This window comes from Nerophis lumbriciformis, linkage group LG06, assembly GCF_033978685.3.
Source record: "Nerophis lumbriciformis linkage group LG06, RoL_Nlum_v2.1, whole genome shotgun sequence".
Taxonomy (NCBI): Eukaryota; Metazoa; Chordata; class Actinopteri; order Syngnathiformes; family Syngnathidae; genus Nerophis; species Nerophis lumbriciformis.
Genome location: NC_084553.2, coordinates 41,347,781 through 41,364,044, shown reverse-complemented (window position 1 = coordinate 41,364,044; position 16,264 = coordinate 41,347,781). Strand labels below are relative to the sequence as shown.

Here is a 16,264-nt window from a genome sequence, read left to right as displayed (position 1 = left end):
AAATATATACATACATATGCACACTACACACATACATAGCCACACCATTACCACTAGTGATCATGGAAATGGTATCATGCCACCACAGCAACACCATTGCCTCAATGGGCAGCCCCACACTCTTCTGTAACATAAACAAGCCAATATCAAAGCCCTTCTTCATCTCTGTACCTCTGGAATACCATGTACCTATACTTCTTTTTAAACTGGTTTATGTTTGGACATTGCTTTAACTCCACATTCAAACCATTCCATAATTTCACTCCACAAATTGAAATACAAAAACTTTTAATGGTCGTTCTATGACTAAGCATTTTGAAATTTAAATTCCCCCTTAAATTATAACCGCCCTCTCGTGTGCTGAACAATTTTTGAATGCTTCCTGGGAGTTTATTTATTTTGGCTTTATACATTATTTGTGCAGTTTGATACAAAATAATATCATTCAATTTTAATATTTTTGACTGTAAGAATAGTGAGTGAGTATGGTCCAGGTATCCAACCTTGTTGATGATGCGTACAGCTCTTTTCTGAAGTGTAGTTATTGAATTTAATGAACTTTTATAATTATTCCCCCAGACTTCCACACAGTAGGTTAAGTATGGTAAAACTAATGAACAGTAAAGAATGTGGAGTGATTTGTGATCCAGAACCTGCTTTGCTTTATTTATTACTGAGATGCTTCTTGACAGCTTAGATTGTACATGTTTTATATGTGATTTCCAGTTAATTTCATCGTCAATTGTAACTCCAAGGAATTTTATTTCAAAAACCCTTTCAATATCCACCCCATCTATTTGTATCTGCACCCTTGTTTCACGTGTCCTCTTTCCAAACAGCATTAACTTAGTCTTAGTCAGGTTTAATGACAATTTATTGTAGTCAAACCAAGTTTTTAGTTTACTCGTTTCTTCCATAATGACTTCTTGCAATTGATTTAAGTCATCCCCTGAACAAAAAATATCAGTGTCATCAGCAAATAACACTAATTTCAATAATGTAGACACTTTACATATATCATTGATATATAGGATGAACAGTTTTGTGGGGGACACCACAAGCAATATCCAAACACGATGAACAGCAATCCCCCAACTTCACAAACTGTTGTCTCTTATTTAAGTAACTTTTAAGCCAATCTAGTACAACTCCCCTAAATCCATACTTTTCCATTTTATTGATTAATATATTGTGGTTAATTGTGTCAAATGCTTTTTTTAGATCAATAAATCATCCGGATTGCTTCAAAAACTACGGCAAGTAGTAATGTCCAAAAACATAACAGAGACGAAGCAGAAGAACGAAGAAGAGACATGGCGACGTCGAGTAAGAAGAAGTACGCTTGCAAGTTCCAAAATGATTGGAAAAAATAATTGAATTTCGAACGGCTCTTTGAAAGGAACAGCTCCATCTCTTGCTTCCACCTTACTTTTTACCACAATACTAGTAGGGTTCTGTCACCCCACAGAGACACCTGTGTGGTTTTTTTGTACTCACGTGCGCAAATCATCATACAGACACACGTACGCCAATTTTCTGCAGACATTCCAAATGCACAATATTCAGCAGTTGAAGGTCATCATTAGCATGTTATTAACAGTCCTGTGCGCGCGCGCGTGTGTGTGTGTGTGTGTGTGTGTGTGTGTGTGTGTGTGTGTGTGTGTGTGTGTGTGTGTGTGTGTGTGTGTGTGTGTGTGTGTGTGTGTGTGTGTGTGTGTGTGTGTGTGATAAATCCATGTATGAATTAGACACAGGTCGACAAGGAGGTTTATGCTATTCTGACAATGGGGGGTTCATGTATGTGTCAGTGTCCAGTAGGGAAAACCCTCAAGTGTCATGCTGTCAGAACAAACGCAGAAGATGAGCGCACAAATGCACACACACCATCTTGACACTACACTGTGCTGAGCTGGCATTTTTATTGAGGGTAAAAGATAATCCGGTCACACTTGTTCACCAAGTGTGTGAATCCTGCTTTTAACTGACCCACAACACCTTCAACATTCAATTGCCTTGAAAAAAAAGGGCTTGAAACCACAGAAACAAAAACACACACTATGGTTAGTCCTTTTGTTGTGGTGCTACACTAGATATTAATCCTTATACGTTTCAGAGATATCTTCTTATGGAACAATACTATAGAATTTGGATATACTTTAATACTTATTGAGGAGTCAGTGAACAGCTTGTGTACACTAAGACAGGGGTTCTTAACCTTTTTGACCTCGAGGCCCAACTTTTCCACTACAGATGGATTCGGGAACCACTCAAATATTAACACTTAATTAGTAATCTTACTCTTGCTTTTCCATCCATCCATCCATCCATCTTCTTCCGCTTATCCGAGGTCGGGTCGCGGGGGCAGCAGCCTAAGCAGGGAAGCCCAGACTTCCCTCTCCCCAGCCACTTCGTCCAGCTCCTCCCGGGGGATCCCGAGGCGTTCCCAGGCCAGCCGGGAGACATAGTCTTCCCAACGTGTCCTGGGTCTTCCTCGTGGCCTCCTACCGGTCGGACATGCCCTAAACACCTCCTTAGGGAGGCGCTCGGGTGGCATCCTGACCAGATGCCCGAACCACCTCATCTGGCTCCTCTCGATGCGGAGGAGCAGCGGCTTTACTTTGAGCTCCCCCCGGATGACAGAGCTTCTCACCCTATCTCTAAGGGAGAGCCCCGCCACCCGGCGGAGGAAACTCATTTCGGCCGCTTGTACCCGTGATCTTGTCCTTTCGGTCATAACCCAAAGCTCATGACCATAGGTGAGGATGGGAACGTAGATCGACCGGTAAATTGAGAGCTTTGCCTTCCGGCTCAGCTCCTTCTTCACCACAACGGATCGATACAGCGTCCGCATTACTGAAGACGCCGCACCGATCCGCCTGTCGATCTCACGATCCACTCTTTCCTCACTCGTGAACAAGACTCCGAGGTACTTGAACTCCTCCACTTGGGGCAAGATCTCCTCCCCAACCCGGAGATGGCACTCCACCCTTTTCCGGGCGAGAACCATGGACTCGGACTTGGAGGTGCTGATTCTCATCCCAGTCGCTTCACACTCAGCTGCGAACCGATCCAGTGAGAGCTGAAGATCCTGGCCAGATGAAGCCATCAGGACCAAATCATCTGCAAAAAGCAGAGACCTAATCCTGCAGCCACCAAACCGGATCCCCTCAACGCCTTGACTGCGCCTAGAAATTCTGTCCATAAAAGTTATGAACAGAATCGGTGACAAAGGGCAGCCTTGGCGGAGTCCAACCCTCACCGGAAACGTGTCCGACTTACTGCCGGCAATGCGAACCAAGCTCTGACACTGATCATACAGGGAGCGGACCGCCACAATCAGACAGTCCGAAACCCCATACTCTCTGAGCACTCCCCACAGGACTTCCCGAGGGACACGGTCGAATGCCTTCTCCAAGTCCACAAAGCACATGTAGACTGGTTGGGCAAACTCCCATGCACCCTCAAGGACCCTGCCGAGAGTATAGAGCTGGTCCACAGTTCCACGACCAGGACGAAAACCACACTGTTCCTCCTGAATCCGAGGTTCGACTATCCGGCGTAGCCTCCTCTCCAGTACACCTGAATAGACCTTACCGGGAAGGCTGAGGAGTGTGATCCCACGATAGTTAGAACACACCCTCCGGTTCCCCTTTTTAAAGAGAGGAACCACCACCCCGGTCTGCCAATCCAGAGGTACTGCCCCCGATGTCCACGCGATGCTGCAGAGTCTTGTCAACCAAGACAGCCCTACAGCATCCAGAGCCTTAAGGAACTCCGGGCGGATCTCATCCACCCCCGGGGCCTTGCCACCGAGGAGCTTTTTAACTACCTCAGCAACCTCAGCCCCAGAAATAGGAGAGCCCACCACAGATTCCTCAGGCACTGCTTCCTCATAGGAAGACGTGTTGGTGGGATTGAGGAGGTCTTCGAAGTATTCCCTCCACCGATCCACAACTTCCGCAGTCGAGGTCAGCAGAACACCATCCGCACCATACACGGTGTTGGTAGTGCACTGCTTCCCCTTCCTGAGGCGGTGGATGGTGGTCCAGAATCGCTTCGAAGCCGTCCGGAAGTCGTTTTCCATGGCTTCCCCGAACTCCTCCCATGTCCAAGTTTTTGCCTCCGCGACCGCTGAAGCCGCACACCGCTTGGCCTGTCGGTACCTGTCCGCTGCCTCAGGAGTCCCATGAGCCAAAAGAACCCGATAGGACTCCTTCTTCAGCTTGACGGCATCCCTCACCGCCGGTGTCCACCAACGGGTTCTAGGATTACCGCCACGACAGGCACCAACTACCTTGCGGCCACAGCTCCAATCAGCCGCCTCGACAATAGAGGTGCGGAACATGGTCCACTCGGACTCAATGTCCAGCACCTCCCTCGTGACATGTTCAAAGTTCTTCCGGAGGTGGGAATTGAAACTCTCTCTGACAGGAGACTCTGCCAGACGTTCCCAGCAAACCCTCACAATGCGTTTGGGCCTGCCAGGTCTGTCCGGCATCCTCCCCCACCATCGCAGCCAACTCACCACCAGGTGGTGATCGGTAGAAAGCTCCGCCCCTCTCTTCACCCGAGTGTCCAAAACATGAGGCCGCAAATCCGATGACACAACTACAAAGTCGATCATAGAACTGCGGCCTAGGGTGTCCTGGTGCCAAGTGCACATATGGACACCCTTATGCTTGAACATGGTGTTCGTTATGGACAATCCGTGACGGGCACAAAAGTCCAATAACAAAACACCACTTGTGTTCAGATCCGGGCGGCCATTCTTCCCAATCACGCCTCTCCAGGTTTCACTGTCGTTGCCAATATGAGCGTTGAAGTCCCCCAGTAGAACGAGGGAATCACCCGGGGGAGCACTCTCAAGTACTCCCTCGAGTGAATCCAAAAAGGGTGGGTACTCTGAGCTGCTGTTTGGCGCGTAAGCGCAAACAACAGTCAGGACCCGTCCCCCCACCCGAAGGCGGAGGGAAGCTACCCTCTCGTCCACCGGGTTGAACTCCAACATGCAGGCTCTGAGCCGGGGGGCAACAAGAATTGCCACCCCAGCCCGTCGCCTCTCACTGCTGGCAACGCCAGAGTGGAAGAGAGTCCAGCCCCTCTCGAGAGAACTGGTTCCAGAGCCCTTGCTGTGCGTCGAGGTGAGTCCGACTATATCCAACCGGAACTTCTCTACCTCTACTCTTGCTTTTTATCATATAAAATTATTTTATCTAACGTACTTACAGTTTACAACCTCGTCAAATGATATGTTGTTAATCACAAAAATGTGTATTTATTTAACACATAAACCTTAGGCTTCGGTCAGGCTGATTGGAAAAGTAAGTACTAATATACTGCATAAGAAGGGACTCATAAATAACTGATGGAAAAATAAATGTACATTCAATTATGCTGTACTAAAATGTATAAATGTTTTAATGAATATGTTTCTTAACTAAACTATCAATACAATTAAAGTGCAAATGAAAATACAGCTTCATCTCTTTAGTCATATTTTCTGCACTTAAAGGCCTACTGAAACCCACTACTACCGACCACACAGTCTGATAGTTTATATATCAATGATGAAATCTTAACATTGCAACACATGCCAATACGGCCGGATTAGCTTACTAAAGTGCCATTTTAAATTTTGCGCGAAATATCCTGCTGAAAACGTCTCGGTATGATGACGCTTGCGCGTGACGTCACGGATTGTAGAGGACATTTTGGGACAGCATGGTGGCCAGCTATTAAGTCGTCTGTTTTCATCGCAAAATTCCACAGTATTCTGGACATCTGTGTTGGTGAATCTTTTGCAATTTGTTCAATGAACAATGGAGACAGCAAAGAAGAAAGCTGTAGGTGGGAAGCGGTGTATTGCGGCAGGTGTTGTGCCGGATAACGCACCCCCGCCGTAGAATGCACCCCTTGAATGTTGTGCCGGATAACACAGCCGGTGTGTCATTGTTTACATTCCCGGAAGATGACAGTCAAGCTTTACCATTGGCCTGTGGAGAACTGGGACAACAGAGACTCTTACCAGGAGGACTTTGAGTTGGATGCGCAGACGCGGTACCGTGAGTACGCATGCAGCTGCGGCTTCTAAACATTTGATCGCTTTCCCATACGTGCGTGCCGCTATGTGCATGTCAAGTACGTAACTTTGGGGACTTTGGGGACTTTGGGGAAATATATGTGCTGTATGAACTTTGGGGAGGTGAACGGTACTTTGGGCTGTGGGATTGAGTGTGTTGTGCAGGTGTTTGAGTTGTATTGGCGGGTTATATGGACGGGAGGGGGGAGGTGTTTGTTATGCGGGATTCATTTGTGGCATATTAAATATAAGCCTGGTTGTGTTGTGGCTAATAGAGTATATATATGTCTTGTGTTTATTTACTGTTTTAGTCATTCCCAGCTGAATATCAGGTCCCACCCGCCTCTTACAGCATCTTCTCTATCTGAATCGCTCCCACTGCCCTCTAGTCCTTCACTCTCACTTTCTTCATCCACAAATCTTTCATCCTCGCTCAAATTAATGGGGAAATCGTTACTTTCTCGGTCCGAATCGCTCTCGCTGCTGGTGGCCATGATTGTAAACAATGTGCAGATGTGAGGAGCTCCACAACCTGTGACGTCACGCTACTCGTCTGCTACTTCCGGTACAGGCAAGGCTTTTTTATCAGCGACCAAAAGTTGCGAACTTTATCGTCGATGTTTTCTACTAAATCCTTTCAGCAAAAATATGGCAATATCGCGAAATGATCAAGTATGACACATAGAATGGACCTGCTATCCCCGTTTAAATAAGAAAATCGCATTTCTGTAGGCCTTTAAAAAACTTCTCTATGACTTTAGCTCCAGACTTCTTCTGTTTTTTTTCCGGTTGTTGTTACTGCCACAAGTGGTGGAAAAGTATAATACAACTGAGTACCGCTGCTTTCCACAGCTGAGAAACAGATATTTTTTGGCGGCCTTCTAGGGGTCGTTCATGGCCCAACAATGGGACCCGGCCCTATGGTTAACAAACACTGCACTTAGATACTGTAAGTCGACATCCTTGTGAAATAGTTACACATCTCATATTATGCTCATAGCCACATTAGTGTACATAATAAAGTGTACAGTGAGTGTAATTTACTCCCCGTAAAGTGCATCCACCAACTACAACTGTGCTATTGTAACCATGGTGAGGAATATGTTAAAAACACATTTCAAATAATGTATTGATTTCCTCTCAATTAACAGTATCCATTAACTCACGTTGTTTCAGTTTCCTACTATCACGTTCACACTAGTCTTAATGGGATCCCACACTGTTTGCACCACTGCCTCTCATTTACTGTACTTCCTCTCCCACTTGCCATGTCTATACTTTATATTTCCCACAATGGCACATTAATAGATGCTGCTAATTAGCTCAGAGCCTGATGTGTGACTCTGCTGTATCCATGACTAAAAAAAAAAGTTAGTTGCAAAAACCTAGAGGCAAAAATTATGCCACTAGAATCCTTCTACGCACACGGCATGAGCACCATGTGTGATAATAAATTGATTTGATACACTGTGGCATGCAGTGGCACATAACAAATGTGAATAACTGGGTGGCTGGTTGGTAGTAGCTGCCCAGGGACTTTGCAGGGTAGAATACTTTCCACGGTTGTTACACACATTCTTGACCAGTTGAAGGTGTGGTATCATGTTGAAAAACTGTCATGTGACTGAGTTTCAGAATGTCACAGTCCGTGTTGGCATTCATGTGTCCCTCAATGAACCCCGGCTCCCCAATGCCGGACTATGAGGTGCAAATTAAATCCTTTCATTTGCCTAAAAATCGACAGTATGCCTAACAACTCGGTGCACCTAACGTACGTATTTATTCTGGTTGTGCTTACCGACCTCAATGCAATTTTATTTGGTAGATGGTGTAATGATAAGTGTGACCAGTAGATGGCAGTCACACTTAAGAGATACGTGTGGACTGCAAGTTGACGCGAGTTCAATAAATGATGCTAGCAAGTACCCGTAAGCAAACAACATCAAAACTTTGATGTTTCATTGAGAATATAGAACAATACACACATTGCTCAAAAATCTGTCAAAGTATTTTGGTACGAACTTGGTAAGCTACGAAGCCGCAACACTTGAGCATTTCGGCTACCGTAGTCAGACATACTGTGCTTCAACATACGGGTATTTTTATGATGTGTGTGTGTGTATATAAGGACCATAAAATGTTACCTATTAGGAGACTTATTATCTGGCGTTTTGTTTCGCAATATTATGCAAAATCAACTTTTCTTACCTTTTGGTACCTGCTGATGTGTATTTGGGATCTGCATAAGCCCCGAAAATTGGTGTGCGTCCGCCATTGTGTTCTGCGCCGTAGTCAATAAGCTATTTTTTCTCTATCCTCTTGTTGTGGGGCATTCATCCTCCCCTGTTGCCATTTCTAATATAAAGTAGCGTGCAGTTCTAACTTATATCTGTCAGTAGATTCGCTATGGAAGCGCTAAAAACAAAACCGCATTCTGAAGAGACGTTCTGAAAAACAGAATCTATGCAACATTATGACCAAAGAACCACCCTTACATGTCATGTAGACCACAAGGAAGTGTTTTAAATGTAGAACAAATCATAATATGACCACTTTAATGCGCCCTATAATCCGGTGCACTCTTTGTATGAAAATAGAGCTGAATCGGCAGCGTGCCTTATAATTTGGTGGGGCATATAGTCTGAAAAATACAGTACTGTCTATTTGTAGTCTTTACTTGTGTTTCTCAGTGGATATTAAATATATTGTTATATTATGTTTTGTGTCTGCCTTTGTGTCACCTGACATTTGAATGCAAAGCTATCGGCCGATTTTCATAAGAAAAAATGTCATCGCCATTACTGATTAACGCCTTTTAATGCAGATCACAAACGTAGATCCCCTCTGGCTGATATGGCATTTATATTTTCCACATTGCTATTATTAGCTAACAACACCTAAAGCTAATGCTCGTGCATGTGTTACGTATGTACGTAATTACGTTATTACGTACAAGCAACCTTGAGAGGGTGGGATGTACTGTGTAAAATTGGAAAGTTAGCGCCCTGTAGGTATCCGTTTAAATGTTGCAAACAGCGCCTTTAATGCATGTGATTGGTATCGGTATTGGTATCGGCCGATCTCACTAGTGGATGATCGGAATCAGCAGCATGAAACCCTGGTCGGAACATCCCTAATCTCTACTGCTTTGCGAGCAGTATACTACTGTAGATTACTCCTTTGGTATCGTACTTGTATTCTATTTTGACATGAAGACAGCGGATCAGACCATTCAGAGATACTCTTATTCAACAATTGGATCAAATTTTTAAAAAACAATGAATTGGTAAATTGGTTGTGATTATTCCTATAATCTATTGAAGAAACTGAGCACAAGATGTAATCTTGTAGACACAATTCTGTAGACTTAAACACCACGTGTGTGGTATATCTCATTAATTGTTTTCATTCTAGGTCATGAGAAATGTTCTACAACAGGAACAATTCATGAGGAAGTTAACAGTGTAAAAAATGATCTGCAGACATGGTGATCAATGTGTGCAGCGTATGACTCAATTCTTTATCATCAATCAAGTCCCAGCCCTCATGATGTCCCTATTGAGAGTCACTGTACTGATGGATTTCAAATTGATTGCATGGATAGGAAGAAAAAAATAAAATAAATTGCCTGCCAAATAAAATGGAAAAAGGAAGGAAATCCATGAAGATTAATATTTGCTCTAAGTGCTCCGTGATTTTAAGTAGTCCATTGATCATGTCAATTCCCACAAGAAGTAAGAAGCAATATAAGCAGCTAATCGATTTCAAGTAGGTGATATGATCAATGAGATAATGTGGGGACATTTATGCAGAATCCCCCCATAATAATATCAATAATTATAGTTCAAAAGTCAACATTAGTCCACGCAACTTCTCCTTAGCACAGATGGTCAGTGGGCGTTGGACAAATGAGCACACCCTTGTGATTTATGACAACAATAACCTCGATTAGATTGCAACACCTAAGGGAAGACAATAATGAAAGGATCTAATCTGTCATGGGTAAGCAAATTAATAAATATCCGAATGTCAAAAGCAAGTTATTTTTAGAGAGCTGAACAACATACAGTACATACCTTGCTGGAGTAAGGTCCTGGGATTAGAAGCTTTAGCGCTTGTCTTTTCAGCTCCTTCAGCCTTGTGTTGCAGTTCTCACACCAAATCCCTCTTTCACTCCCAGGAGAACTTCCGCTGCCTGAGGCCGGGGAGCCCGTCCCGAAACCCGGGGAACCGCCGAGAGACCCGGGAGAGCCGGTGCAAATCCCCGGCGAGATGGTCCCCGGTGATCCAGAGAGGGATCCCGGTGAGGAAATCCCCGAGCCAGGAGATGGTGTGCCCGTGGAGCTGGGCATAGAGCCAGCACCCTCTGGGGCGGGACGGGAGCTGGACCGGGTAGTTTCATCATACGTCTTACGGTACCAAGTGTCAGGGAAAAAAGAGGCCGATTTAGTAGGGGATGTGTCAGGCATCTGTGGGACATATAAGAAAAGGAGAGAGTTTGAAAATTGCTACATCGTATTCTGGTCCCCCATCCCACCCTCAACCCGGCATTGCCGCCCCATACACATACACTTGGTATGTTTACATGCAATACAAAACACATTATTGCATGGATTTGGTTGAAACCAGCTTTTTAAAACACTAGACATATCTAACGCATATCTAGATAAACCCCCTAAATTATTTTGTTTTGTTCCAGAAAACAAGTTAGTTTTTTAAAAAGCCAACAAATTCAATATGGGATCTAAGACAATGATGTAGTTGTGGTTTGTGCAGCCCTTTGAGACATTTGTGATTAAGGGCTGTATAAGTAAACTTTGATTGATGATTGATTGAATATAACATTGTCTAGAATATGAATTTGAATGATCATTATTATTATGGTCATTATTGTTTTAAATATAATTATACATCGGTCAAGTTTTCCTTTAAAGTGTAAAATAGAGATTATGTGATACATCATTATCAGTGAATAATACCAGTCATAATAATACATCATTATAATTATCATTATTGTAAGGTTATCATGTTATTAAGATGGGGGTTAAGTCTCCATCAATCTATAAAAAAGAGTAATGCTTCTGTTTCTAACTTTAATCAATGGTTCTTGAACACACCACAGTTATGTGCAATTACCTGCAAAAAATTGAAACTTGTACATACATAACTTTCTCCTATGCTGCTATGTGTAGATGTATTATATGTTTACCTTTATTCTATCACCTCTCCTTGTTCCAAAATGCTGGTGCTATGTGTAAATGCTGAAAGGGGAACTGCACTTTTTGGGGAATGTTGCCTATCGTTCGCAATCATTTTGAAAGACTTGACAACAGATGTATTATTTTATGCATTCTAACTCATAAATAAACCTTTATAAAATGGATAGTAGAAGGGTGAGGACGTACTCCAACAAGTTGGTACACCTTGACAGCCAGTTTAGACTTTAGACTTTGCGAGGATTATGAGTCATTTTTCATCTTAATGGGAATATAACAAGAATCTGTCAGTCGGCATCCTAATGACAGCAGACATTGTACAGCAAGGGATGTTTGTTGGCTCTAATAAAGTCTGCAGTGAGTGTGCGTGTGGGTATACGTGTGTATATATAAGTGTGTGTGTGGGTGTATGTGTAAATATAAATATGTGTGTGGGTGTACGTGTGTATATACAGTATAAGTGTGTGTGTGTGTGTGTGTGTGTGTGTGTGTGTGTGTGTGTGTGTGTGTGTGTGTGTGTGTGTGTGTGTGTGTGTGTGTGTGATTAAAAAAAGCAAATGTTTATTTAGCAAAATATATAAATACTAAATGTTATTATAAATGGGTCCGTTATTACATTACATATATACTTCCATCATGTATATAAACCTTAATGAAGGTGTTTGGATGTTGTTTAAGGATGTTATAGGCAGAATAGAGCAGCCCCCCTAGGCTTCATTGTAAACTGACTTTTGATCACTATTATTTACTTTTTAGAATGCATTAAAAAAAACATGTGTTCTTCTGTTACATAAGGATTGTGAATGATGGGCAGAATTCCCCCAAAAAGTGTGGTTCCCCTTTAAAAGTGAGCTTGTGATGTCTGTGTTGGTTTGAGTCCAGCAATCTTATTACTTTCACAGTGATACTAATTTAATAACATTTATGACGTTTTTAAAATATAAACTACAATGGTATAAAAAAATCTTCAAACTGTACAAAAACCAGAACCCCCACCCCCCACACTTTTGGATTGATAGAATCAAACATCTTCAGTCAGTCATGGGCGTCAAGACGCAAGATCCTACGTGTTGACGTGTTATTATTAATCCTAAACTCCGAGTATACGCCACTTCTTACAGAAACATCAAATAGGCCACAAAGAGTTGGGGTAAATCCAGTCGAGTCATTGATGTGGTGGCCAAGCGGCTCCTGAAATCTCTCGTTAGGGGTTATAATAACTTAGCAGCAGTGACACAGGAATGCTGATATTACAATATTCTCCAAAGACAGAGATAGGGTTGTGTAATTAACATTAGCAGTGTTATTATTAGTAAGTATACATGATAGCTGCCTACTTCTCAGTGGGGATTAAAAGGTCATAAATGTATTTATTTTATTTTTCAACAATTGTAAATAGGTTTCAGCTAGGTCCTACAATAATCTATCTCAAGTGTCTTGGCTAAAAGCTACTCTTGATGATACTTGATGCACTTTTTACATCTATACATTGTACAACTTAATAGATGCCATGTAACACATACAACAACTTAATGCGTAGTGAAGCCTATCTTTTGAAAAGCGGAGGAAGGAGGCGTTCCTTCATGACGAACAAAAATGACCTTTTGAGCCTCCTTTCTCGCTAAAAGTGGAGCCAACAAGTGAGGGAAGTGATAGTTTTTACTAGGTTTGGTGCTCATAAAAACAGGCCCAAGGGACATGTTTTACTGTTAGAACCTGATTAAAAAGTCACTTTTGCATTCAGGACAAAAAAGTGATATTACAAAGCAGCACGGGCACAGTGGGAGTCACTTTCTGTCATTTGGGAGACATTTAACAGTACAGTACAGCATTGGTGCAATTATGGCATTAATACTGGTATTATTTGTATTATGTGGTTCTAAAAGTACAGGCATATGCTTTATGGCAGTTATTCTCAAACTGTGGTATGTGTACCACTAGTGGTACGCCGGCTCCATCTAGTGGTACGCCAAAGAATTACTTGAATAAAGTACAGTGTTTTATTTTCTTATATTCAAACACAGTGTTACTGTTCAAACTGTGTGTAATGTCACAGTGGCCAAATATATTAAATATACTTGATAAATAAAACCCCATGCCTTGTTTTAATTTTTACTTAGACCTACTACGCTACTGTATTTTAATGTTGATTTACTTGGAGAGACAATTTTTTTCCTTAATTGATACAGGGAAAAAATGAAATCCGCTGCTTTACAGTATTGTATAGGCAGACTGACAACTGTCAAACTCAATCTGGGGTTCCTCTTGTCCCTCATGGGACAAAGGCTGACTTGTTTGTCCTTTTGGTAAATTGGTGTTGTATTTTAGCCATCATTTATGTTGTGTTACTCCAACATAATTTTCCCCAAGAGGGTTTTTTGTGTAAAATGTATACATTTTAATGTCCAATTATTTCAAAGGTGTACGATATAATACACTAGCAGCTATACCCACTTAACCAAACAGGACATACAAATCCTTAATTGTTCAAAGGGCATAAAAACATTTGGAGTTCCATCCATCCCATCCATTTTCTACCGCTTGTCCCGTTCGGGGTCGCGGGTGTGCTGGAGCCTATCCCAGCTGCCCTCAGGTGGAAGGCGGGGTACACCCTGGACAAGTCGCCACCTCATCGCAGGGCCAACACAGATAGACAGACAACATTCACACTCACATTCACACACCAGGGCCAATTTAGTGTTGCCAATCAACCAATCCCCAGGTGCATGTCTTTGGAGGTGGGAGGAAGCCGGAGTACCCGGAGGGAACCCACACAGTCACAGGGAGCACATGCAAACTCCACACAGAAAGATCCCGAGCCCAGAATCGAACCCAGGACCTTCGTATTGTGAGGCACACGCACTAACCCCTGTATCACCGTGCTGCCCCATTTGGAGTTCATATTTTATTTTACTAAATTTCCTCAAAACTCTCAATCAATTGCAGCCATAATAATAATAATGCCAAAGTTTTAAATTAGTATACATTTGCCTAACATTATTTTGACTAAGCTAAATTATCTGATCAAAAGAGTAAATAATAAAATTTAAAAAACACTTTTTATGTTTGATATTTGTGTTTCGGACTGAAGTTTGTTAAGAAATTTGAGCAAAAAAGGGGGAAAAAAATCTAAAAAAAATGGTATGCCCTTCACAAACTTAAGGAGTTTTATGTCCTGTTTGGCTTGAAGAAAATGAATGTCTCCAAATAGTTCATTTCTCATTTTACCAAGATATTTACCCACCTGCTCCCAGTGCCACCCACACTGGTTTAAATGTAACTTAGATATTGGGTTTTCACTATGTAAAAGCGCTTTGAGTCACTAGAGAAAAGCGCTATATAAATATAATTCACTTCACTTCACTTCACTTCAAACACCACCAAATCCCCCAACAGACACACGCCAACATTTCCAACAACTTCACATTTTCTAATAACAGCCACCGCTTTGGTAAGTTGAAAATGTACATTCTTTTTCATGAATAAAAAGATGTCTTGCAGGTAGATGTACTGGATCAATACAATCATTGCTGATCAATAATCAATAAAGTGAGGTTTGTCTGTCTCTTACTGTGTATTTCCTGCCCCGGCCGGCCACAGATCTCTCCTTGGACCCCGATAGTGAAGTCATGTTGAAGGTGAGCACAGGAAAGAGGATGAGGAGGCAGATCTCTGCTGATATGTCTTCACATCCAAAAAGGTGAATTTTTCAATTGCTCCTCCATCATTGGTGCATCAGGTACTTCCAGGTGCGAGCAAAGCAAACCCTGTTATGTTTGCTGAACCGAGTAAATGTTGTCTTGTCTCTCGTCTCCTGTTGAGTGACTATCCGGAGCTCCACGCTCTGCAGACGGCGGACGATCACTGACTAGACGCCGGTGGGCAGCACATCTGGATGGGGGGCGGGTCCACATCAGTGTGTGGGCGTGGTCACAGTGGTTCTCCATACCCACGGTATACACGACATTCTCATAAGTGACTTTTGCTGTTTAATACTTGAAAATGTACACCTAGTATGCATGATAAGGTAATTTCTTTGCTTATATGGTGTGTTTGTTGACCTTTAGGAGAGCAGAGTCTCATATTAAAAATAACGTATACAACGTATACATTTGAAGTTGTGCGTATAATGTAAATTTGCTTTATATTTAATTTAAAGTGAACACCGTATCAGCGGTATATGATTTAAAATTGCGATCAAAATGGAAAACAGGTTTGCACCTGCATCAAAACGTTTTAGAGAGTATTAGTTACAGTGTACTACTGCCCTCTGCTGTTGGCCAAATGTTACTGTTCCCAGCAAGGCCTTTTGTTTTTACAATTTACAGTTAACAAATGTGTTAATGTGATTGTGAATGTCGTCTGTCTATCTGTGTTGGCCCTGCGATGAGGTGGCGACTTGTCCAGGGTGTACCCCGCCTACCGCCCGAGTGCAGCTGGGATAGGCTCCAGCGACCCCGAGAGGGACAAGCGGTAGGAAATGGATGGATGGATCATATACAATTATTTTTTTGTTTTTTTCCGGTGGCCTTTTCCGGTCTCTTTTACATTTCATGAAAGATATAAAAATTTTACAAACCAAATGAACAAGACGGTGTAATAATGTGTTTTCTGAAATTGTAAATTGTTTTATCGTTTGTTCATTTCGTTTCAGAAATTGTTTCGCCTTTTGTTAACGTGTATTCTGAAATTGTAAGTCGTTTTGTCTTATGTTAATTCGTTTTCTGTCATTTTAATTTGTTTCTTAAATTGTAAAAATGTTTTGCACTTCCAGACCACCATAGTTTTAGCCAGAATACCTATAAAGAGGATTTGATTTCCATATTATGAAAAAATGTGAAACTGTCTAAACTGTTTAAATCGTGGAAATAAGTACATAAGCGTAATATAAAATAAATAATTAAAAAAATGATTATATTTCATCCATCCATCCATTTCCTACCGCTTATCTCATGATTAAAAAGTTATT

At 42.2% G+C, this 16,264-nt stretch overlaps 1 protein-coding gene across 1 annotated transcript in view; it reads right to left on the bottom strand.

The window, feature by feature from the left end:
- The window catches only part of kif26ba (kinesin family member 26Ba), a 168,754-nt gene extending 153,663 nt beyond the window's left edge, over positions 1 to 15,091 (bottom strand). The window contains exons 1-2 of the mRNA XM_061964360.2: positions 14,867 to 15,091; positions 10,156 to 10,548 (exon numbers count right to left, since the gene is read on the bottom strand). Coding sequence (XP_061820344.2) covers positions 10,156 to 10,548; positions 14,867 to 14,926 — 453 coding nt within the window. The 5' untranslated portion in view covers positions 14,927 to 15,091. The remainder of the gene's footprint in view (positions 1 to 10,155; positions 10,549 to 14,866) is intronic.
- Positions 15,092 to 16,264: the final 1,173 nt, after the last annotated feature.